The 26,263-nt window shown below is 41.7% G+C and overlaps 1 protein-coding gene across 1 annotated transcript in view; it reads left to right on the top strand.

Annotated features, from left to right (window-relative positions):
• The window catches only part of LOC124266150 (low-density lipoprotein receptor-related protein 4-like), a 60,284-nt gene that overhangs the window by 17,120 nt on the left and 16,901 nt on the right, over positions 1-26,263 (top strand). Inside the window, exons 8-36 of the mRNA XM_046700962.1 lie at positions 2,765-2,875; positions 3,362-3,481; positions 3,795-3,914; positions 5,065-5,187; positions 5,790-5,903; positions 6,232-6,345; positions 7,309-7,389; positions 7,673-7,771; positions 8,169-8,291; positions 8,888-9,217; positions 9,883-10,060; positions 10,849-11,076; positions 11,227-11,345; positions 11,834-11,970; positions 12,597-12,738; positions 13,168-13,311; positions 13,784-13,972; positions 14,121-14,304; positions 14,825-15,052; positions 16,159-16,277; positions 16,980-17,122; positions 18,421-18,559; positions 19,900-20,076; positions 20,378-20,566; positions 20,757-20,943; positions 21,832-22,062; positions 24,548-24,666; positions 25,304-25,446; positions 25,828-25,966. Coding sequence (XP_046556918.1) covers positions 2,765-2,875; positions 3,362-3,481; positions 3,795-3,914; positions 5,065-5,187; positions 5,790-5,903; positions 6,232-6,345; positions 7,309-7,389; positions 7,673-7,771; positions 8,169-8,291; positions 8,888-9,217; positions 9,883-10,060; positions 10,849-11,076; positions 11,227-11,345; positions 11,834-11,970; positions 12,597-12,738; positions 13,168-13,311; positions 13,784-13,972; positions 14,121-14,304; positions 14,825-15,052; positions 16,159-16,277; positions 16,980-17,122; positions 18,421-18,559; positions 19,900-20,076; positions 20,378-20,566; positions 20,757-20,943; positions 21,832-22,062; positions 24,548-24,666; positions 25,304-25,446; positions 25,828-25,966 — 4,470 coding nt within the window. The remainder of the gene's footprint in view (positions 1-2,764; positions 2,876-3,361; positions 3,482-3,794; positions 3,915-5,064; positions 5,188-5,789; positions 5,904-6,231; positions 6,346-7,308; positions 7,390-7,672; positions 7,772-8,168; positions 8,292-8,887; positions 9,218-9,882; positions 10,061-10,848; positions 11,077-11,226; positions 11,346-11,833; positions 11,971-12,596; positions 12,739-13,167; positions 13,312-13,783; positions 13,973-14,120; positions 14,305-14,824; positions 15,053-16,158; positions 16,278-16,979; positions 17,123-18,420; positions 18,560-19,899; positions 20,077-20,377; positions 20,567-20,756; positions 20,944-21,831; positions 22,063-24,547; positions 24,667-25,303; positions 25,447-25,827; positions 25,967-26,263) is intronic.

The following is a 26,263-nucleotide window of genomic DNA, read 5'->3' as shown; positions in this document are numbered from 1 at the left end:
GTACTGTCCAGCAGTACATCGCCACCAACAAAATCAGATTGTGTCCAACAACCTTGGCACGCTTAAAATAGCTGTGGAATTCCTTCCTTTCATCATGAGTCTTGACATGCATCGCCAGAGGATCATCCGATGAATACATATGTGCACAAGTACACAATAAAAGTCTATCATGAAGAGCCTCCACATTAATCCAACCCCGACCTCCAGAATTGATTGGCATATATAAACGATTGAGAGAAGAACGAGGGTGGTGGGCTCTGTTATCAGACATGATCCTTCTGGGTCAAGACTCTGGAGATCTTGTTTAGTCCATTCAACTACTCCAAAGGAATAGGAGCGGACTGGCACAGCAAAGGTAATGGTAGCATTGAGCTTGTTACGAGCATTTAGCTCTGAGCTCCAGATTTTCATTAAGCGAGACTTATACTCAGCCCGAAGTTAGTCTTGAATCTAGGCATTCTGGAGCTTGTCTCGAACTTACATTCCAAGATAGGTGTAGGCCTGATCTACCACAAGATGCTCAATAACTCTCTCTCTCTCCCCCCCCCCCCCCCCTGTAACTTGACTGATTCACCATTAACTACCTTGCCACGTTTCAAATGAAGAGTATTACATTTGACGAGTCCAAAAGTCATGCCAACATCAATAGAATAGGTTTCGACAATCAGAACCTGTTCTTTCAAATCTCCTTTGACTAGGAGCTCGATGTCATCCATATAAAGGAGATGAGGAAGCGGTGTTGGGGGTCTGTCTTTAGGAGGTTGAGGATGGTAACCCTCCTCCCTATTGAACAGAAAGCTCAACGGATTTAAAGACAGAAAAAATAGCAAAAGACTGAATGAGTCCCCCTGGAATATTCCCCTTCTGATTGTAATAGATTCCGAAGTCTGCACCTGCCCTTGCGAGTACAACTCAAATTGAGTCGACCAGTAGCTCATTAAAGACTTGAGTAAATCAAGTAGTATGTTAGGACAATATGTTGTACTACCTGTTTTATGCATCCAGGTATATGTGTGTGTTGGGACAATATGTTGTATTACCTGTTATAAACACCCAGGTATATGTGTGTGTTGGGACAATAATTGTACTACCTGTTATAAACATCCAAGTGTGTGTATGTATGTTAGGCCAATACGTTCTATTATCTCTTATATGCATCCAGGTGTGTGTATGTATGATAGGACAATATGTTGTACTACCTGTTATATGCATCGAGGTATCTGTGTGGATGTGAGTTGGGACAATATGTTGTACTACCTATCATACGCATACAAGTGTGTGTATTGGGACAATATGTTGAACTGCCTATCATACGCATACATGTGTGTTTAGTGGGACAATATGTTGTACTGCCTATCATACGCATTAAGGTGTGTGTATTGGGACAATATGTTGTACTACCTATCATACGCATCCAGGTGTGTGTATTGGGACAATATGTTGTACTACCTGTCATACGCATCCAGGTGTGTGTATTTGGACAATATAGTGTTTACTGTTCTATGCATCCAGGTGTGAGTATTGGGACAATATGTTGTACTACCTATCAAACGCATCCAGGTGTGTGTATTGAGACAATATGTTGTACTACCTGTCATACGCATCCAGGTTTGTGTATTGGGACAATATAGTGTTAACTGTTCTATGCATCCAGGTGTGAGTATTGGGACAATATGTTGTACTACCTGTTTTTGCATCCAGGTATATATGTATGCGTTGGGACAATATGTTGTACTACCTGTCATACGCATCCAGGGACAATATGTTGTACTACCTTTTATTTGCAGGTGTGAGTGTTGGGACAATATATACTGTACTACCTGTCATACGCATCCAGATGTGTGTATTGTGACAATATTTTGTACTACCTGTTTTTTGCATCCAGGTGTTAGTATTGGGAAAATATGTTGTACTACCTGTCATACGCAACCAGGTATGAGTATTGGGACAATATGTTGAACTACCTGTTTTATGAATCCATGTGTGAGCATTGGGACAATATGCTGCACTACCTGTTATTTGCATCCAGGTGTGAGTATTGGGACAATATGTTGAACTACCTATTATATACATCCAGGTGTGAGTATTGATTATATACACCCAGGTGTGAGTATTGGGACAATATGCTGCACTACCTGTTATTTGCATCCAGGTGTGAGTATTGGGACAATATGTTGAACTACCTATTATATACATCCAGGTGTGAGTATTGGGACAATATGTTGAACTACCTGTTATATGAATCCATGTGTGAGTATTGGGACAATATGCTGCACTACCTGTTATTTGCATCCAGGTGTGAGTATTGGGACAATATGTTGAACTACCTATTATATACATCCAGGTGTGAATATTGGGACAATATGCTGCACTACACCTGTTATTGGGACAATATGCTGCATACCTGTTATTTGCATCCAGGTGTGAGTATTGGGACAATATGTTGAACTACCTATTATATACATCCAGGTGTGAATATTGGGACAATATGTTGAACTACCTATTATATACCTATTATATACATCCAGGTGTGAGTATTGGGACAATATGCTGCACTACCTGTTATTTGCATCCAGGTGTGAGTATTGGGACAATATGTTGAACTACCTATTATATACATCCAGGTGTGAATATTGGGACAATATGTTGAACTACCTATTATATACATCCGGGTGTGAGTATTGGGACAATATGTTGAACTACCTATTATATACATCCGGGTGTGAGTATTGGGACAGTATGCTGTACTACCTGGTATTTGCAGGTGTGTGTAGAGAGGGGGCGGAGTTCGAGTGTGACGATCAGTGTGTCCCCAACCACTGGCGCTGCGACTTCGACAAGGACTGTGTGGATGGCAGTGACGAGATCAACTGTGGTAGGAACACAACTCCCTTCCTCGTGTTTCGTGCTCAAAATTTTTTTGGCACAATATTTTTCATTTGCCAAAAAGGAGCGTTGAATTGTTTCAGATATCTCTATTCATTGCCAATTAATAAAGTAACTTAAAATACTGTAAACACAACTCATCAGATTGCTATTGAATTGTTTTGTGACTGTATATAATCAATCAGTGTGTGACTATGATGTGCATTATATACTCATGGAAACGAATAAGGGAACACTTGAAAGTACAAGTACAAGCACTGTGGGTGAAATTCTGGAACACTTGTACTTTCATGTGTTCCCTTCCATGAGCATAGATGTACAATACATATCCTTTGCAATTTGTGAAAAAGTAATGAAAAGCACACGTTGGTAGCACTTGCGGAAACTTTCAATTTAATTCCATTGTTTAAGAATGACTACAAATTGATTACTCAGTAGAGACATGATCTTCAATGTAAGGTCCTTGGTGTTGAAGGTGACATAACGTGCCCACCGGATTACCTGTACTGTGCGTCACATACCGCATGTATCCCTGCTGACTGGTGGTGCGACGGAGAAAGGGACTGCAAAGACGGCGGCGATGAGCACAACTGTGGTGAGCGATGTTACGGTGACCATCTACTTCAACCCAAAACAGGAATATGAGACCTTCACAATACCAAACATTTAAAAATTCAAACACTACTGCACATCATATGATGTCCTAGGTATTCATTCTGTAACAGCAACTGACTGTCTCTCTGAACACAGGTTTTTTGAGCATATTTAAATATTTCTCAAGTCTCTTTGCCCCAGGAAAGTGTAGGTTAGATGTACACGTGGGTACCACAAGTTCTTCCCACTGTAATCCTAGTGATTTTGTAAAAGTCTCCAAAAATTCCATAAAACACCTCTCCCTTTGGTAACAGATAACGTCACCTGTCCACCATCGACGACGTCATGCGCGTCTGGCACCAAGAAATGCGTCCTGCAACGTTCACTCTGTGACGGTCAGAAGGACTGCACAGACGGAAGTGATGAGGAGGAATGTATGTATCTGATTCTGTATGAAGATTCTAACATGTTCAAATGCAAAAACAAAGTGTTGATGGTGCTTCTTTGAGAGATATTTTAGAAGTTGGAAAGTACACTATTGACAAATCTTATGGATAACAGCTTCTTTTTCTTGAATACGTGTTTCGATATAGATTCTTGTCCGGTTGTTCGCTTGACAACGGTACACGAATATATCACTTTGTATATATTTGCGAATCCGGTTTATAGCAACCCATTATTTAATGAACTGTACGAAAAAAGAATATGTATCCATAAAATTTGTCAATGTTGCTTGTGGTGTTTTACCAAACTAACCTAAAGCTACACATGGTTGTGGTTTCAGGAAGTAAGATTATTTATTACCTCCGAGCGCGAAAATATCGGGGTTTATATTTTTCATACGAAGCCCTAGGGCAAAATATCAATTTGTCATGGTGATGTAACGTCATGAACAATGCTATGACGTCACGTTTCTTCTGTGACATTGCGTTCTGCATACGGCGACGGCGGGTAGCCAGCCTATGTTTGAAAGTAGATTTGGGTTTATTTTCGTCAATTTGACAACTTCGGTAATGAACAGAATATCTTATTCGTGCCCATATCATACTATGTTTTCGACACTCGTGCTTAAATATCGGTATATCCCTCGCTCTCACTCGGGAAATACCAACTCTTAGGCACTCGTGTCGTAAACATAGTATGACATGGGCACTCATATATTATCCTTTATATATGACAATGCATTTTATCTATCATACAAGGCTGAGTGGGTTGAAACTGCCACAGATTCAAATGTACCCATGAAGTGATGCTACTAAAATAAAACCGGCATATGAATATTACGTCATGCCACGACAAATGAACTGTAAGAATATGAAACAACCGATTGCTATTTAACTTGGTTATTATTCAGCTCATGAACCCAGGTCACGCTAATCGCAGGTGTGTTAAATCCTTTTAGAGCGGTATATATTGACGCGCCGCTTAGTCGTAGACTAGATATCATCAGTGTGTTCCCAATCGCAGTGCTGTCACTGCAGGTTTTTCATTATGTTTATAGATATAGATTAAAGTTCCAAACTATGCATGCCATTAGACCTATATAGACCTGTGGTTATGGAAGAAATATGGTGGATTCCTCAGGCGGAAAGACCTGCGCGCCAGATCATGTCATGTGCCGGAACGACGCCAACCTCTGCATCAAGGCCATCTGGCTGTGTGATGGGGAACATGACTGCCCGAACGGAACTGATGAGGTCAATTGTCGTAAGTTGAGTCATATCGCTAGAATGAAAGTTCACTTTTGACGATCTAGCAATTGAAATTTACACTTGTCAACTCATATTCACGGGGGCCGGTGGGGTAGTCTGGTTGGATAGCCTAGTGGTTAAAGCATTCGCTCGTTACGCCAAAGACCCGGGTTCGATTCCCCACATAGGCACAATGCGTGAAGCCCATTTCTTGTGTCCCCCGCCGTGATATTGCTGGAATATTGCTAAAAGTGGCGTAAAACTACACTCACTTACTCATATTGATGGCCTCACAGCTATGGTTTTTGTGTGTTTCTTGTAAGTAGCTGAACTGGTTGAATTACTTTTGCATATTTTACAAATAATGAATACGCCATCTGCACTAAGACAGAGTAATTTGGTGTTTCCCTTGACTCCTTCTTCCCGCACCCTCTTGTACAAAACAGATTTAAAATTCGAAGATTTAAATTTAAATTATAATTCCAGTATAATGGAATCTTTATTGAATCTGTAACTTATCAACGATCCTTAGAACCAAACACACGATGGAGTTTTAGAAATGAAGAAAATAGAAGCATGGCAACTTTTAAACAAAGTGCCCCCTTTGTTCTGACGTAGGCCCAACCTGTGCGTCTGACGAGCTGCAGTGTGCGGATGACAAGTGTATTAAGAAGGCGTGGCGGTGTGACGGGGACGCGGACTGTAGTGATGGGTCTGATGAAGCCTTGTGTGGTACGTTGTGTCATATCTATACAACACACATGTACGTTATTGTCTTCATTTTCAGTATCATGACACTTGTACATGGTCGCCGTTCTTCTTATTGGTGCCATCTGAGTCATCACCAACTTCGTGCGCTCCATGAATCCTTCCTCTTTACTATAACGCGTACGGTTACCATCATCATTTTTATGGCTCCAGTCATCATCTTTGTCATCGCCTTCGTCATCATAATAATCTTCATCACCCCTTTTCACTGACGTTGTGATTGTCAATGTCGTTACTACTTCTAGCACTCGTGAATTGACGTTGGTATTGTCAATGTCGTTACTACTTCTAGCACCCGTGAACTGCGCCATTTCCGAATTCAAGTGTTTTGATAACACCTGCATCCCGAAGACGTGGACGTGTGACGGCGAGGCTGACTGTGAGGACGACAGTGACGAGATGAGGTGTATGTATTTGTTACCGATGTGTATTATAGTACCAGTTACTCGGGATATTTACCTCCCATAAAATACCATGAGCATGTTATCTTTCAGACACGTAGACATCTGTTTCCCGCCCGACCCGTGAAGGTCCGGGGTAGAATTAATCTTCAGTAACTCATGCTTGGCGTAAGAGGCGACTAACGGGATCGGGTGGTCAGGCTCGCTGGTTTGGTTGACACATGTCATCGGTTCCCAATTGCGCAGATCGATGTTCATGCTGTTGATCACTGGAATGTCTGGTCCAGACTTGATTATTTACAGACCGCCGCCATATAGTTGGAATATTGCTGAGTGCGGCGTAAAATTCAACTCACTCACTCCGTTTCCCGCCCCATGAAGATCCGGATTAGAACTGGTCATCACCAATTAATATTGCTGAGTGTGGTGTTAAAAAAAAAAAAAAAAAATCCCTCCCACTTTGATGAAACGACATTAACTTTGGTTGACAGGATTCTATGTTCCCTGTTCAGTATAGTAACATGTGTATACATTACAAATAGCTCCCTGTTCAGTATAGTAACATGTGTATACATTACAAATAGTTCCCTGTTCAGTATAGTAACATGTGTATACATTACAAATAGTTCCCTGTTCAGTATAGTAACATGTGTATACATTACAAATAGTTCCCTGTTAAGTATAGTAACATGTGTATACATTACAAATAGCTCCCTGTTCAGTATAGTAACATGTGTATACATTACAAATAGTTCCCTGTTCAGTATATTAGTAACATGTGTATACATTACAAATAGGTCCCTGTTCAGTATAGTAACATGTGTATACATTACAAATAGTTCCCTGTTAAGTATAGTAACATGTGTATACATTACAAATAGCTCCCTGTTCAGTATAGTAACATGTGTATACATTACAAATAGTTCCCTGTTCAGTATATTAGTAACATGTGTATACATTACAAATAGGTCCGGTCAAGTCTAATGATACTGTTGTGCCACAAGTTAAAAGCGACACAACATTTGACCCGAGTAGATCGACTGCTGATGGTGAGTATTTTATCTCAGATAATTTTTCAGACGTATATACACGATATATATAGTTACTCATTTTCCCATTGCGTAAATTATCGGGATTTTATTTTATGACAATGCGCCGTTATTGAGCTTCACAGTTCGCATTGCGTTTGTGGGTGATAGTCTCGATGAATGCAGTTTTCTTTACTTTTAGTGGAGATGAAATATTGCAATATTCTATTTGAATCTAGACAAGGTCTAATGTAGTAAATATATATTTTTTGATTAATTAATAAATTTCATATTTCTATTAAAGCATCAACTTTGAACTCAACATTAACGTCAGGAACATCAACATCACCAACATCAACACCAATACAACATTCAACTATAACACCATCTACCTCCTCATCGGGTAGGCGCCTTGTTCCTTGTTCCGGCATGTCAACATTGAGTCTATAAACTTTGGTCTCGCCCAAGTATGATGTTAAGTATACCAATTACAATCAATACCAGCGATTTGACTTCCCAAAGGACTTTTTGTGTCTCTGATTATCCTTAGAACCATCGCGCCTACCGAAAAGGTGTAGATTTATGTTTTATTAATATTCATAGCCGTTACGGGTCACCTAAGGCACCGCAGTTCGTTATCATGCCAGAATCGCATAATCGTGAGGTTAAATTATTGGTTTGTTACCATCACACCCGTGTTGTGGTATGTGCGTGCATCTGTAACAGTAAAGCAATATATACAATGATAACCTGTGACCAATATGTCTTGTGATAACCTCTGACCTGTGTTTGTGTCTCAGCTGGTCTCCAGGGGGCGTGTCTCCCCGGGAAGTTCAGGTGTGGGGGCGGCAAGTGTATCCCTATCAGGTGGAGGTGTGACAACCAACAAGACTGCCTCGACAACAGTGACGAGCTGGACTGTGGTACGTTCACCCAACATCAGTAACGTGTTCGTACACCATCATGTTTGTCGAGTACACCTGTTTGTCCGGTATGAACGTTTCTCCAGTACGCAAGTTTGTCTAGGATAGTCGGTTGTCTAGTTCGTTTGTTTGTTTTCTAACATTCCTGTTTGTTTATCGGCAAGTATACATGTTTGTGTTAAACAAGGCTACGTATTTGTCAAGCATACCTGTTTGTTTATCGGCAAGTATGCATGTTTGTGTTAAACAAGGCTACGTGTTTGTCAAGCATACCTGTTTGTTCTTCGGCAAATATACATGTTTGTGTTAAACAAGGCTACGTGTTTGTCAAGCATACCTGTTTGTACTTCGGCAAGTATACATGTTTGTGTTAAACAAGACTACGTGTTTGTCAAGCATACCTGTTTGTTCTTCGGCAAGTATACATGTTTGTGTTAAACAAGACTACGTGTTTGTCAAGCATACTTGTTTGTTAAGTATACGTGTATTTCTAACATGTTTGTTTGTAGTAATATACGTGTTTGTGTTAAACAAGACATGTTTGCCCAGTACACCTGTTTGTCAAGTACACGTGTCTAGCATACCTGTTGGTACAGGTGACACAACATGTGGGTCAAGGTATGTCCAGTGTGGGTCAGGACAATGTATCCCCAGTCCGTGGATGTGTGATGGCCAGGTGGACTGTGATGACGGTGCAGACGAGGTTGGGTGCCCTGCTCCAAACACGACATCGTCGACAGAAGGAACTCAAAGGTCTATCACGTCAACAAGGGCAGCATCAACTACAAAAGCACCAGTCACATCCACGCCTCCATCGACGTCAACAGCAACTGTTTTCACTACACCAACTACGACAACTTCTACTACAGCTTCTACGTTGCCGACTGTCAAAACACCAGCAGTTACTGCCACACGTTCGGACAACGGTGTGTGTCTGCAATATGGTTTTATGTTGCTCGAAAGCGATTCATTTGGGCATTTTCGAAAGAAAAATGAATAAATGCACGTCATCAATAACACTCTTAGGGATAGTTGATACAGCCTGTATCATTTACGCGCCTCGCCGAGAATAGCTGCTACTCACTCACTCCCTGACTATCTCTGACAATCTTAGCTCTCAAACTGAGTACCTGTGGTTTGTTTCAACAAGCGTTTCCTTTCGTTTTGATAAAACAAATATCCAAATCGAGGTCTGACTGGCTGAAGCAGCGTTGGTGACTAACATGGGGCAGTGTTATTCAAGCATTACTAACTCATTCTGAGAACCCGCAATTTTCGATAATTTCAAAGGTGTAACACCGAGAAGCTAATAGAGCTATCCTTAGATGAGGGGATATGAGGCATTTTTAAATTTAAGTTTGCGAATAGTTCTTTCAAAAGCAACCAGTTCGGTAGTCAGAATGAAATACAGTCTAAATTCTATGAATCTGGTGATCAGGTGAAATAAATGTTTTATTGAAACGTGCTGTTAATTACGGAAGCCTTTCAGGGTCATTTCCTTTACTTTGTTATTGCAATTTTCAGATGCCAGCGAGTTACACCAGAATTCATCTGTGTACACTACATCAGAGAATTCTCTATATCTTTCCAGATCCCCTTCTGTTGGTGTTCGTACACCAGGACTTGCGTGTGTTTGACCTAACTTCCGATGACGTCACTGTGTTTCCGCTTGCTGCTAAAGGTTTTGATCCAATTCCCACTGGGCTCACGGTTGACGTGAGACAGAGGACGCTGTACTGGCCCGACGTCAAGTACAACACCATCAACTCGTGAGTCGTGGAGGGTAGATGGGTGGTGCGGATTGAGACGAATTGTCTTTTATTCATGATAACAAATCAAAGAGGAAATGACAATACATGAAACGCTGGGTTCGCGGGTGGCCATGTTGGCAGAGACGCCGCAGCACTGAACAATGTGCATCACTGGTGCATGCACACTTGAAAACTGAAGTCGTGGGGTCAAATCCTGGTTCGTTCCGATTATTTCTAAAGTTATCTTGGTTTCTAAGTTTGTCAGGTCTTATCCGTTGTTGTCACTGGGTAAACGTCTTGTCATAGCTTTCCTCACACATTATGCGGAATACCCTGATAGAACTGAAATGCCGGAAAAACGTGGTTACACCAAACACTCACGCTCACTCACTTACAGGTGATGTCAGTTATTGACCCATTCATTTTTTATTGGCATTTCAGTTAGAAATACTGTTATCAATCCCGTTAGGTTAGGTGGGCAGTGCAAATGATTATATCTACATGATTATCACGAGGTCCTTATAATAACGGTTATGTGCAGCCTTGATTTGTGTGTGTGTGTTCCCCTCTGTTTTGCGTTGTTTGTTGTTCATGTTATCGACCCTTGTTTTCCTGGCACTATTCCAGCAATATCATATCGGGCTGGCCATGAATCGGTTTCAACCATCATCATTAGTGTCACAGTGATGAAGGTCACGCATTGCTGACTGTATAATTGAATATTTTTCACTGATTGCGGTTCAAGCTTTAGGAAAATATAATTTGATGATTTCGTCATTTACTACAGCGTTAATCTGTATCTGCAGTGCAACTTTAACCAGAAACAAGACTCTAACAGACATCAAGCAGCTGTATAATATTGGGATACAGAGAGCCGTCGGCATAGCACTTGACTGGGTTCATCACAACCTCTACTGGTCAGATATGTCAGCCGGCACTGTCACAGTTGCCTCCCTTGACACAGGGGTCACAACTACGTTGCTGGATGATGATCTGGTCGACGTTCAGGGTCTTGACGTAGATCCCTTGAATAGGTGAATATAAACGTCTGGTAGTCGTGTCAACTGTATTTGTATTAAGCGTTTACAAAAATGAGGTATACCTGGAACAATAATGCTACTTTGACATTATAAAAATTCACCAGCTTATAGACGTTCAGGGATAAAAATGCTCTCCTTCCAAAGGTGGTTGTTCTGGGGCTGCGCGGGACATCGTCCTAGGATTGAGATGAGCGGCACCGACGGCAGCAACAGAAGAGTCCTCCTCGATAAAGGACTCGAGTACCCCAAAGACGTGACCATAGGTTTGTAACAACGTTCCCACAAGTTGATATCGACGTGACAATAGATTATGGGTTAGTGACAATGATACGATAAGTTAGCAACACTCGTCAGCAACAACATGACTACATGTAAACATCAACTTGACAATTGTAGTAACAACATTGCAATAGATGATATACTTGCTAATATGGTACAGAGTGGCAATAGGTTAGTAAGAAAGTATGTACAATACTAAAATAGCGGTGGTAATAGGTAACTGTCAACCTACATGTATCTGTGGATAGGTATAGAATTGGCACTATGTTATAGAACAACATGGTCGAAGCTTAGTGGCAGAGATACGGTAACAATGCTTTACTAACAAATTCGGAATACTGTGCAATCATACTGTGACTGAAAAAGTTGTGCCCTGGTTTGTCGTCCACTTCAGTGAAAGAGTTTGTCTCAAAAGATACATTTTATATTTAGACCTGAACTTATAATTAACTGTTATCCCCTTGTATATCAGATTTCAAAACCAATCAGCTGTACTGGGCGGACAGCGGTAACAACAAGATCGGCGTGTGCGACATCGTCAAAGGCGGATGTCGGGTACTGTGGACGGCCCGGACAGGTCTGATGTACTATGGGATCGATATTTACAAGGTAGGATGAACTGAGACTAATGGGATAGCAGCAAAACTACCCCGAGTTTGGTGAACGCTTCAATCCGTGAAGATCCGGGATACAATTGTTTTCAGCCACCCATGTTTGTCGTAAGAGGCGACTAACGGGATCAGGTAGTCAGGCTTTCTGACTTGGTTGACACATGTCATTGGTTCCCAAATGTGTAGATCGATGCTCATGATGTTGACCACTGGGTTGTCTGATCCAGACTCGATTATTTACAGACTGCCGCCATATGACTTGAATTTTACTGAGTGCAGCGTTAAAAAAAGAAAAGTTTAGAAAAACACACACACACACGTGCATACACCTCGCTCTATAAGTGACCCCGACGTGACCGTGCTGCAGGCCATGGCGTTGGCAAACAATGATTAATCTTAGAGAGGGCAGATATTCAAACCACTAAACAACAGATCCTGGCACAACCAAGGAACCCAATTTGCTACCGATAATGAATATTATTATCTGTGGTCACTGACTGTAATATGGATGCCCTAGTGTACATTCCATTTCTGTGACAGCTTGAACGGCATCTTAACTAAAACAATACCTTGATCGCTCTCACAGATGTCATTTTTATTTGTTCTGACATATGTACTACCCAGAAACGTCTTTACTGGAGCGAGACGGCGTACGGACAGATTCAAAGAATCAACAGGGAGCAGGGCAAGTTCGTCCGTCGTGTTCAGAAAAACCTGATACAACCAAAGGGCCTGGTTGTGATGTATAGTCAGCGTCAACCTTACGGTGGGTAGAAGTGAGTGAGTGAGTGAGTACAATTTTACGCCGCTTATAGCAATATTCCGGCAATATCACGGCGGGGGCACCATAAATAGGCTTCACTCATTGTGCCCATGTGGGATTCTAGCCCGGGTTCGGCGTCACAAGCGAACGCTTTAACCACTGGGCTAAATCCCACACCACACGACACCTCCACCCCACCCCCAAGTGGTCATGGAGATAGTCTGTGTGTCTTTCCCCAAACAGGAAGCTGCATATCATTATGGGAGTTCAGGTATTCGGACTCACTAATGTAGCTGTAAGGGGTGACAAAGGGGTTCGGCTCGCTGACTTGGTTGTTAGGAGATGGAATTCTTAACAATAACGATCCTGTCATCCAAAGTTCTCGTTCCATGTGATAGACGCAGCTTATTCGATGCATTGCTTTCATTTCAGCCCCAAACAGGTGTGGTTCGGATAATGGCGGATGTCAGATTTGTTTACCTTCACCGAAGGGAGAGAACTCCACTTCTCAGTATATTTGCGCATGCCCGGATAACTTGTTCCTGCAATCAGACAAGAAAACCTGTTCAAACAGAGGTACTTATTTTCTTGGAATAGATCATTTCCGTATTTGTCGGGGATCGGGGGTCACCCCTGATATTCCGGAACTTACAAGGATTGAAGCCGCAGTTGATTCGCGCTATCCATCATAGTTTGGATATGCATTCACTAATTTACTTTGCCGAAAAAAGCGTTTTATTTTACAGTAACATTACAAACGTAATCAAAACGTTACTAATAGAAAAAAGTCGCTTGTACACTGCAAGCTAAAGGTCCTATCCACACCTATGTTCCTCGCACCAAATACAATTCCCTATCGGATAAGTATTTCTGGTTTGTGTTATGTAAACAACACGGAACATGTGAGTATAATTTTTAAATCAATAAAAGCATGTCATGTAAGCTTTACATTTAAAGTATTATATTCTTCTTGGTTTTCCTTAGTAAAAAGCACATCTTAATTAAGAATTAAAAGGAAAGAACATTGCCATTCATTTCGCTTTTGAAGACCCGTCCAAGCCTTCGCGATGTTCTGAGGGGTACGTGATGAAAGGCAACAGGTGCGTGGATGAAGACGAGTGTGCGGTGTCGCCGGAGACGTGTTCACAAAAGTGTGTCAACACGGTCGGCGGCTTCAGATGCGCGTGCTATGATGGCTACACACTTGTCAATGGCACAAAATGTAAAGAAGAAGGTGGTAAGAGCATTATTACAATTGTGGTATATTTTAATTATCATCATTATCAATGTACCATGGGGGGTGTTTTTATGAATCTCCATCACTCCATCATGCACGTCTGTGACATTTGATTAAGCAATCCTTCACTCGCCTGTTATCATTTCAGAAAATGAAGTATTTATGGTACTGCTGGATTCCCCGAACTTTAAACGAATAAACCTGACAACGTTTGATTATGTTGTCATGACGAAGCCTAAATGCTTCGAGATCGGAAGACCAATATCTCTTGATTTTGACGTCAGGAATCACAGCGTCTTTTGGTCGGATGTACACACTAAAAGCATCAGTATGTAAGTATAGTTTGATAGTATGCCATCTTTTCTGTCCCCGCAAATGATGCATAAGACTCAGTTTTCCAATAAAATTAATTAAAAATCATTGAGTATTTGCATTCAGATGCACGAGAAGGTTTTTACTTCCGCCCTATTCATACATCAATCTGACCCGTGAGGGGCCGGATGAGAATTGATCTACAGTAACTTATGCTTGTCGTAAGAGTCGACTAAAGGGATCGGATGGTCAGGTTCACAGAACTGGTTGACAAATGTCACCGTATTGCACTTACGTAGATAGATGCTCATGCAGTCACTGCATTGTCTGGTCCAGCTTCGATTATTTACAAACCGCGGCAATACAGCTGGACTATTATTGAATGAGGCGTTAAACAAACAAACAAACAAACAAACAGACAATCAAACTTCGAACTGAAAATTCGTCATATGAATTGTACAGTAAGTGAGTCCCGTCTACCCTTCTAATGTCATTGGTTACGTCATAATGTGTTTAATGTGTCAAATTGTTTGTTGATAGGGCCCGTATTGACAAATCCAATCTGGATAGCAAAGAAGTCCTCGTGACGAACGTGTCGGTAGCGGCCGGTGTAGCCTACGACTGGGTTCATCAGGCCCTCTATTGGACTCAGGAAAAGGCGGGCGAGGAGGCAATCAGAGTTGTGTCCCTTAGGTCAAAGTTGATGGCGACTCTCGTTTCCAGAAATCTCGGCAAACCTCGGGCGATAGCTGTTGATCCTGCAAGAGGGTAAACTTTTTTTTTTATGTTACTAGTAATTATGATGTTGTTGGTAATAGTAAAGTTGTTCCAAGAAAATTATAATTGCAGTACGCCCGAAATTATTGCACTTATTCAGCAAGGGTCACACACGCGTAGTAGTGGTCTCAAATAATGCCAGTTTTATTGTGCTAGCCCCACCTCAGATACTAAACCCCAGTTTAATATGTGGTTTTGTGTGGTCACAAATCACAAACCAGTTGAAATTGAGCAGTGTCGGTCGCGGACATCCCTTGGATTGGTGACCGTGCTTGGCAGCTTGCCTTCTGAAGGTTTCTAGGACTTCAGTCTGGCAATGCAACGAAGCACATGAAACACATATGGTCTCACCTTAAGCAAGTGAGTTCATAATTGCATGTGTTCACTCAGCAGTGAATTGGTACCGAAATGACTGTAAACCATCTTGCGCATCACATGCAGTTTGGGTTGTAGAGCGGTCAATATTGATTAAACAGACGAGGAAGAGAGAGCATATGACGCAAAGCGATTGATTCCGCTCGGAAGCTTTGGGCAAACCTTGCAGGATAATGTTCACTCTTATCCTGTCCACTCTTAAAATACATGGTATAAGACACAGAGTGTGCAGTAGATATTATCCGGAAACTATATTACATAGGTAGATTCGAGTTTTCATCACGCAATATTTGATTGCCGTTTCTGGTTGTCATTCAACAATACTCTGGCTTTATGAAAGCAGTCTGTATTCCCAGTCTGGTTCAGCCAATCCAGCATATATCCACTCAACTGAGGCAAACACATGCAATCAACCACGTCGTTTATATGTAAGCGTGAGTGAGTATGGTTTTACGCCGCTTTTAGTAATATTCCAGCAATATCACTGTAGGCGACACCAGGAATGAGCTTCACACATTGTACCCATGTAGGGTATCGAACCCAGGTTTTCGGCGTTATGGGTCGACGCTTTAACAAATGGACTACCCCAACGCCCTTCACATGTAAGCGACTCAAAGGACACGTCTTGTGTTAAGTAACAGTTGCTGAAATATTACTGTGTAAACATGATTATGTGATATACTACTGTTACATTCTTTTACCTACTGGGTTATGGTTTATAGGTGGATGTACTGGACGAACTGGGGTCAGCCGGCGAGTATAGAGAAGTGCGGTATGGACGGGACAAGGAGACACGCCATCATCACTGACGATATTAGATATCCTAATGGCATGACTATTGGTGAGCTGGAACCGTATTTATCATCAGGTTTATTACGTCATTGATGGTTTAGTGGAATCAATTTTACTATCAACAACTAACATCTCTTTCTAAGATTTGTTCGTCATTGAAGGGTGTCCCTATACCGACTGCATTTAGTTGAGTAATAACACTATTGGCTGTACCTTTGGGAATGTAATGTGTGGTTTCAAGATTAGTCCATTAAGAAACATAGTGAATTATAGATATAAAGTAATCGGATGCTCTTCAACTTCTTTGAGAATTTACCCGTGAAGATCCGGGTTAGTGTTGGTCTTCAATAACCCATGCTTGCCTCCACCCGTGAAGATCCGGGTTAGGATTGATCTTCAGTAACCCATGCTTGTTGTAAGAGGCGACTAACGGGATCGGGTGGTCAGGCTCCCTGACTTGGATGACACATGTCATCGTATCCCAGTTGTGTAGATCGATGCTCATGCTGTTGATCACTGAATTGTCTGATACAGACTCGATTAGTTACAGACCACTGCCATACAGCTGGAATGCGGCTGGGTGCGGCCTAAATATTAAACTCACTCACTCTTTTGAGTAGTATACATGAGATGTTGGGTTATGGGTGAAAGTATGAAGTACATATTTAATTCCTATGGAAGGACAGCCTTGGAAATCTTTTAAATGATCAGGTATGTAATTGATCTGATCATACGTATTGTTTCCTTCCAGATTACATCGATAAGCGCCTGTACTGGGTCGATTCCCACTTCAACAGTGTCACGAGTTCTGACCTAGACGGAAATGACGTCAGAGTCGTCATTGACAAGAGCAGATTCTTCCGGGAACATATGTTTGCTGTTACTGTTTTTCAGGTATTTATCACTGACAATGTTCGGCTGATAAAATTACAAACATGCACCACGACATAGACAGTGAGTGAATTTGCTTTTAGTCAGCAACCACAAATATAGTTGCGGGCAACGATGAGGTCTCTCCTTGGCTTTACTTTCTATCTATTGTATCTGAGGGCTAGATATCATCGTCAAAACGGAGCCAGAACACATGTTTTGACAGGCGAGCGGATCTTCCAAATACAGCCGGGGTCACGGGGGTGATGTACCTTTTAAGTAGTTCCGGAGAAGAAATAGTTCCCTCTTTAAAAGGCTGTATCTCAGGTGTTCTTGGGTCTACGTTCAAAACAATTAGTGTTCTGGAATCGCCAGGACATCATCTACGTTCCATACTGGCTGGAATTCATCTACCATACTGGCAGAATTTGCACATTTTGGGAGCAAACTACTCAGAAAAGCTGAAAACAAAAATAACTGCCAAACGGTACGTTTTAGCGACTTGACCCGTCCAGGCAAAATTGTTGGGTATTCGATTGTGCACCTGTACAAGAAATTTGGAAGTGTCGGAACAATTAGTTCTTGAGATATTTGCTGTCAAACGTTGAAATTTTGGAATTAATTTTGAATTATCGCCCCTTTGCTATTGGGCCAAGAGCCTAGAGATTTTTAAGGGGAATATCTACACCTCGGTGCGCATCTGTGTGATTTTTTGTAAGTGATTCGGAGCATTGGTTTAGGAGTTATGTTTGGTACAAAAATCGGCGGAATAATAAATAATAATAATAATAATCCGAACGATTACAATAGGTCTCCTGCCTAGAGGCAAGGAGCCCTAATGTGTATTTCGGATGTTGCCGTTGTCTGTACCAGACTCGATTATGTACAGGCCGCCGTCACACTGCAGGAATATTGCGCTATAAGGAAAATAAAAACACCTCTGACATTGCTCAAAGAGTCATAGTTCCAGAGTCGATTATCGTATTTCCTCTTAAGCGCCGGGGGTAAAGCAGCGGTTTAATATAAGAAATAAGCGCCGGGCCTCTAATAAGCGCCGGGTACGTGTTTTATATATGTAGTCTCCCTTGATCCCAAAATAGGTTAATTAAGGAATGGTCCCTTAAGCCCTGGCGCTTATTAGAAGAAAAACAGTAACTGTATACAGTATTCAGTTGACATATTTTATCTGCTGCATAGAACAAGGCAAATAAAAACATGGAGTGTGACCAGCCAGAACTCCTAATAGGACGGTAATATCATGGGTTTCTTTTAAAGTCTATTCTATATTTTCTTGAAGTCTTGTTATTATTTATGCAGAGAAGAACCGATGTGGTCTGGATAATCGAGGTTGCCAAATTTGTTTGCCACATCCACAAAAAGATGGAAGCAGCAAGGAGTACACCTGCGCATGCGCAGATGGAATGACACTGAAGGCTGATGGGAAGACCTGTGTCAAGAAAGGTCAGTTACACACAACCGTCACATAACAAAGACTTAGTGTGCCAACCAATGTCATTAACATAGATATTCTATTCCGATGTTATACCTACATGTGTGGAGATGTCCATAGGTAGTCACGTCAGAGGAACATTCTGCTCAACTAGTCGAGATTTCTCAATTCTTGGTACTAATGAACAAACCGTTACACTCGTATTTCTGATTTCTGTGTCTCGAAAACGGAGATAATCGGCTTTTCCCAGTTTCAATTAAAACGATCACGCCATCATGTTATTGGAGACATTTTTTTACCTTCATGGCATCAGCACAAAAAATGATTACCATCAAAACAATGTTTCAGCCTTAGTTTGTATAAAACCGAAACTTTCGATTCGGGGAGGTAAGGGAAATTAATGAAGCCTAATAACTTTAGAAAACTGACATCTGATGGGGTTATCATTAGTTGGCAAGGCATCGTATCTAAAAAGTTAATATTTTCAATTAATTAGGAATACCCCCTCATACTGTTTTATGTGTTGTTCTATATCGTATTTTGGTACGGCTCGTTTACGTATAAGAGTAGGTGTGTTAGTTTGATGTGCAGGGATGATGAATGTGTGACGAACACTGGATGGGACTGGGGATTCAGATGCTTACAACAAACGAGCTTGTACTTGTATGATGCTGACATACTACGCATCATAATCAGATGGCATTCGTAACTACTCGCCTCTTTCCGTGACCCACAAGAAGACTCGTACCCCTGTCGTACGCCATTATTGCCAAGAATCGTGGCATCCAATCAAATCGCGCATAGTAAAACGCATTTCGAAGCATAAAAATGGCTGCACCGTTGAACTTTGAAGCTTCGCTAATCTATGCACAGCAAAATTTAAACATAAACGTTGAGCTAAAGGATCAGCAACTTTCAACACTGAAACATATTTACAAAGGGAATGACTGTATAGTTGTTTTGCCCACGGGATATAGGATATTCTAGGAGTAGCCATGTTTGGAAATTTAGAGTTATCTTTCCTTGGTAATAGTACAAGACTATATTCATCTCCGTGCCCGTTTTTGCTTGGACAGGGCCCAGTCGTAAACACGAGAGAGGGTACGAGATGCCATCCGGCTTGCCGGAATGACATGAGTAGTTACGAAGGAATCAGATGGATCCCACGAGCACAGGAACGTGGAAAGCCATGGGGAGGCAACTCTGCAGAGTGGAAGAGGGCGCCAATTGGGCCACCCCTATTCCATGAACGTCTTTGACCTTTGTATATAAAACAAAAATTAACGAAATATTTGTTTTGTTTCGTAAGTGATCGAACAAGAATGAATGTGAACAAAATTGAATGTTGTAGGTCAAAGGTCAGCCACCTGTTCGTCAGGTTTCCGCTCTGTGAACGGCAAGTGTGTCGATGACGACGAATGTGAAACGGCTCCATGCTCTCACAACTGTACCAACACACCCGGGAGTTATAAATGTACCTGTCCTGATGGGTACGCCCTCATCAACGAGATAAGCTGCATGGCACGTGGTAAGAGGGACTACATCTGTCTGAGCAAAACCATGTATAGAGATAGTTGAAAACGATCGCCCAAGGAAGTTCAAAACACAGCTATTTTACCCGCACTAAGTACAACCCCTATCGAACAAGCATTTCTTATCTGTGTTAAAGCCACCGTGAAACATGCGCGTATACTTTCTTTTTCAATGTGATTTAATAAAACCAGTTCATATAAACTGTACAATATAACGTGTTATATCCGTCATGGCCTTTTTGAGAATAAATGTGATTAAACAATTTGAAAGGGAGATCAATGCTTTCACTTTTGAAGGCCCGACCACGCCGTCGCCATGTTTTGAGGGGTACGTGTTGAAGGGCAACAGGTGCGTGGATGAAGACGAGTGTGCGGTGTCGCCGGAGTCGTGTTCACAAAAGTGTGTCAACACGGTCGGCGGCTTCAGATGCGCGTGTTTTGATGGCTACACACTTGTCAATGGCAGAAGATGTAAGGTAGAAGATGGTGAGCACATTATCATCATTATTATTATTATTATTGTTATAGTAATAGTAGTAGTAGTAATGGTAGTATACGTACATATAGTGTTATTTACAGATTAAAATAAGTCACTGTGAGTAAATAGTAATCAGATGTACATCTCTAACATTTGATTAAGTTTTTGTAATTTTGCACTCACCTGTTATCATTTCAGAAAATGAAGTGTTGTTTTTTGTACTTCTGGATTCCCTGAGCATTAAACGAATAAACCTGACAACGTTTGATTATGTGGTCATGACGAAGCCAATAAGCTTCCGGATCGGAAGACCAGTATCTCTTGATTTTGACGTCAGGAAACACAGAGTCTTTTGGACGGATGTACCAAAAGAAACCATCAGTATGTAAGTATAGTATGATAGTAATAGTAATAGTAATATACCGCTTATATGACGCTCATATCCAGACACATTGCCTGCTCACGGCGCTACGTACATTACTATCCCCGGTCACAGGACACTATCGTACTTTACGATACTTTTTCAACTCCCGGGAGAGCATTCAGCCATGCTGCCTGTTAGGCGCAATGAATTTAACACTCACATTGCCAGCACATCTTCACGGGTACCCATTTTACAGCTGGGTGAACTAGGACAATGTGGATCTAAGTATCTTGTCCGAGGATACTACGCAAATGTGCCCACCTCGGGAACCGAACCTAGGTGCCTCCACCGGGGATCGAACCCGGGCATTTAGCGTGGTAGGCAGACGCCTTACCGCTGCACTACTGCGCTCCACATAGATAGAATGATAGTATGACTTTTGTCATCTTACCAGTCTATCGCTCGATGCAGAAGACCTCATTTACAAAAGTTTAGTTAAAGTAATTATTAATCATTCAGTATACGTGGTGATATAGCGCCTTCATAATCCTATTCCTCTAGCATGAAGGTGCAGGCTAGATGCACGTGAAAATCCGGGAGAGAGCTGATCTTCAGCAACCCATGCTTGTCGTAAGAGGCGACTAACGGGATCAGGTGGTTGTCGCGTGTCAGCTTATCCCAAATGCATAATAGTTCAATGGTCAGGATATAAATCACTTGATTGTCTGGTCAAGCTTCGATTATATGCAGATAGCCGTCATGCAGCTGGAATATTGCTGAGTGCGACGTAAAACAATAAACAAATATGCATTGAACTGAAAATACGGAATATGAATATGTACGTTAAGTGAGTGTAGGATTCTAATGTCATTGGTAACTGCATAAATGTGTGCAATTGTTTGTTTGTAGGGCCCGTATTGACAAATACAATCTGGACTGCCCAGAAGTCCTGGTGTCGAATGTGACCTCAGTGGCCGGTGTGGCCTACGACTGGGTTCACCAGGCCCTCTATTGGACTCAGGCAAATGCAGAGGACGAGAAGGCAATAAAAGTTATGTCCCTTAGGACAAAGCTGGTGGCGACTCTCTTTTCCACTAATCTCGGATATCCTCGTGCGATAGCTGTTGATCCTGCAAGAGGGTAAACGCATTTGAGTGTTTTTGGTAAATATGTAAAGGAACATATTCATAAACTTCTTCTAAATTATTTTTCCTTGATTGGGAAAGCAGAAAAGATGAGTAAGGGGTCGTGAGGCGAAAAGAGTTTAATATCACGTCAATGGTTATTGCACATACATAGTAGTGACGGCCAGTTTTACTGTTTTTACGGACCCCAACGAAAACGGCCCAAACAAAATTCGAGCAAAACTGCCACCGCTCAGGAGAAAACTGACACCGCTGCTGGAAAAAACGTCCTCTAATCCAAGAGAAAACGGCCATTATATATAACAGAAAACTACAAAAGTCATGTAGTTTATTCAGTCAAAGTAAACTTAGGCGCAGTATTATTCGTTACACTGCTATACTGAGTCTAACAAAACCTAGTAGAAGGTCGCGTCAGCTAACCTTTGAGCGACCTATGACCGTCCAATAAAACGCGAGACTGCCGAACGGATTTAACCAATCCGACAACGACTACTTGTTAGGGTTCGGCGGGACTTACCAAACGGTGTTTGGATTTTCTCTTCCCTGGTCGCTGACACTGATCTATCAACAAACGAAAATCCGCATAAAACACAGATATTTGACCTGCAGTATATACGCTTATGGATTTCTAATGACATGGTTACTATTTGCTTATATTTTGCAAGATGACATCCTTGAATATTGACAAAAAAGCTATTTTCTGCGACTGTTTACTCATTGCGTGTATAACTCGGAAGCGATCGTGCGGAAAATAGCATTCGGAATCGTTCGAGTTTTTGGGGTAAAGGTTCAAAAGGTATGTGCGAATGTTAACTTTCGCGATTTGGTAAGCTGTGTTCTGATTGGTCAGTCCAAAAGGTTAGCTGACGCGACCTACTACTATGTTTTGATAGACGCAGTATAGCAGTGTAACGAATAATACTGAGCCTACGTTTACTTAGGCTGGTAGTTTATTTTGCTCTAAATCAATATCATAATAAGAAGGCAACAACAATGATAACATAGTCATGGCAAAGTTTTAGGTTGTACATCTACAACGTGTATTTATGTATACGTCCGGTAAGTCTGCGCACCTAAGCATATCGATCGCAACACGGCAGCTAACGTCTCATATATTTTGTGGTTTACGTGAATAAACACGCTGGTATGCATCATATTTACCTAGAAATATAAGTTTTATTGACGACTACAAGATTCTAAAGTTGCATTATGCCACACAGTTGACCTTACCGGTGTTCTGACGACATCGCCTGCTGTCCGGTAACTCTGCGCAGCAACTGATGCGCACAACATCCGGCTGGAGAAAATGGCGGACGTTGGCAAAACCGAACATTTTTTGTCCTTGAATCAGCGATGCTAGTAAATACTTTATTGACTGAAAAAGTTTATACATGATCAGGGGCGGATACAGGATTTTCGTTTGGGGGTGCACCGCGCGCTCTTCCGCATGATCATACTGTGAATTTACTTCCGTGAGCAATCTACATATTGCCATGGAGGTGTCGGGTGCTTGTATGAATATTCAACAGGTCACCATGAACTTGTCAGCGATGTGGGTGGGCGTGGCAGGTATGTACATTGATGTTTTTCGTAATTCAGTCTCCTTCATAATTATTTTAATTTTTTTTTAAATAACATGTTATCCCTGTGTACTTACCTTTAGTGATTAAAAGCCAGTCCCTTGTAGAAATGTCCCGATTTCAAGCCTAAATGTGGAAGCAGACGATGCTTACCTTCGATACGGAAGTACGCCATTGCAGCTGCGCAGACTTACCTGACGCGCAAACTTACCGGACTCGCTTGTAATGTTGCGCATCTAACATCTCAGTGGGATGACTGTTTGCCGCAGAATGCTCGTCAAATCACTCTTCATTTGTTTGTTTCTGAAAAAAGGTTTGGGGTCCGAATTGTTTAGGGTCCGTTTTCGCTGGGGTCCGTTTTCACCGTATCCCCTGACATACTACACAATAGTTTAACAGATATACCCCACTCAGAGCATAGTGTATATAATGGTATGAGCCGACTATTCCGTGTTTCATCCCCAAAATATGGAGCACCAGGAAGTGTAACAAACAGTACCACACGGCTCAGTGATCGAACCAGCCAGTCCAGTGATTGACTCCATGTGTATATATTGACGCAACACTAACACATGCAGCCCCGTCACCGAAATTTTGTCATCCGACTTGTTCACTAGACTCTCAGGACTCTCTAGACTCGCAGATTCCTGGAGACCTGTATTCCATGTAAATATCTTGTGTTATCGTACAGTTGTTGGAATATGACTGTGTAAACATGATTGTGTGATATACTATTGTTACAATCCTCTTAGAACCTAGTTTTCGTGCTAGTTTCGGTTTGAAGCGACTCACAGGACACGTCTTGTGTTATCTTACAGTTGCTGAAATATGAGTGTGTAAACATGATTATGTGATATACTACTGTTACAATCTTGTAAGCACCTAGTTTATGGTTTATAGGTGGATGTACTGGACGAACTGGGGTCGGCCGGCGAGTATAGAGAAGTGCGGTATGGACGGCACGAGGAGGCACGCCATCATCACTGACAAGATTCACTGGCCCAACGGCATAACTATTGGTGAGCTGAAACCGTATCACCATCACATTTGTTACGTCATTGATGGTCATTGATGGAATCAGTTTTAGCAGCAATAACTCACATCTCTTTCTGAGATTTGTATCATCATTGACGGCTGTCGCTGTACCGACTGCACTTAGTTGAGTAATAAAACTATTGGCTAGTTTTCTGATCATATGAGGCTGCGAGATTAGCCCATTAGCGACAACGGTCAAATGGCTTTACATTTTGTACATTATCCATAACTTACAGTATTTGCAGGGCCAATATCATCAATGTTGAAGGCATATAAAAGTAACAACCTAATAACCATCAACAATGTAATTCACCTTGATCCGTGTCGTAAAAAACTTGGCAAAAATAATTACGTACTACTCAAAAGGAGTAAAAAAGAACATCTGATTCTTTCATATTTCTGTAAGTTGATATACAGCTTACAGTTAGACTAACAGTAATAATCGTATGTTCTTTAACGTCTTTGAGTAGTAAACATGAGCTGTTGGGTAATGGGGAAAAGTATGAAGTACATATGAAAATAATTCCTTTTGAAGAAAAGCCTTGCAAACAGAATCTTAGAGTTTATATCATTTTTTTATTAAGGTGATTTGATTAGAGCATACGTCTTGGTTTCTTCCAGATTACATAGATAAGCGCCTGTACTGGATCGATGCCTACCTGGACAGTGTCACGACCTCTGACCTAGACGGAAATGACGTCAGAGTCCTCATTGACAAGAGAAGATTCGTCAAGGAACATATGTTTGCTATTACAGTATTCGAGGTAATTTTCACCGACCATGACAACAATAAGAATATGCACTAAAAATAAATAGTGAGTAAGTTTGCTGTCAGTTAGCAGCCGTTTGATTTACAGCCGTTTGGGGGAGATGGGATTTATCTTCGACGCTGCTAAGGATAAACAGTAACAATGAAGATCCAAAAGAGGCTCATTCACAATATCTGACTGGATAGGAGGTCTTACCGCTAAGAGGCGTCCGTCGTAAAATCGCTCCCAGTTCAGCATTTACAAAGGCATGTGTTACAGCTCCATACAGACAAAGTACAACTGTATGTAATTACATAGACAGACACCTGCAGGTATGGAGGTGGGGACGAGACTGCAGGTGCGTGTATACCATTCCCCTGTTTTTCTTGTCTGCAGGACTACCTGTACTGGACGGACTGGCTCACCAAAACAGTGAGGCAGATGGACAAGCGGACTGGGAATATGACCTTCCACCATGTAGGTGGGGTCCACCCCATGGACATCAAGGTCTTCCACAAGTCCAGGCAGATAACAGGTGCGACATATTCACAACGGCAGTACTTTGTTGACCAATACAGAAGTGGCTTTGTTCAAAAATGATGACGAAGCCTCCAACGGTTTAGGTCTCCTTCCTTAACAGTAATACACTGCCTCAATCGTCACCACTCGCCCCTTTCCGTAACCTCCAAGTCTTGTGATCACGAATGACACTGCCTCAATCGTCACCACTCGCCCCTTTCCGTAACCTCCAAGGTTTAAGCTTGTCCCGGAATAACACGAGTGATCAAGAATGACACTGCCTATATTTGTTGGAAAAATATGCTATATTAAA

The sequence above is a fragment of the Haliotis rubra genome, unplaced genomic scaffold (assembly GCF_003918875.1).
Source record: "Haliotis rubra isolate DU_JTF1 unplaced genomic scaffold, ASM391887v1 Scf10, whole genome shotgun sequence".
Taxonomy (NCBI): Eukaryota; Metazoa; Mollusca; class Gastropoda; order Lepetellida; family Haliotidae; genus Haliotis; species Haliotis rubra.
The sequence above is the reverse complement of the archived record's forward strand: the minus strand, read 5'-3'. Positions and strand labels throughout refer to the sequence as shown.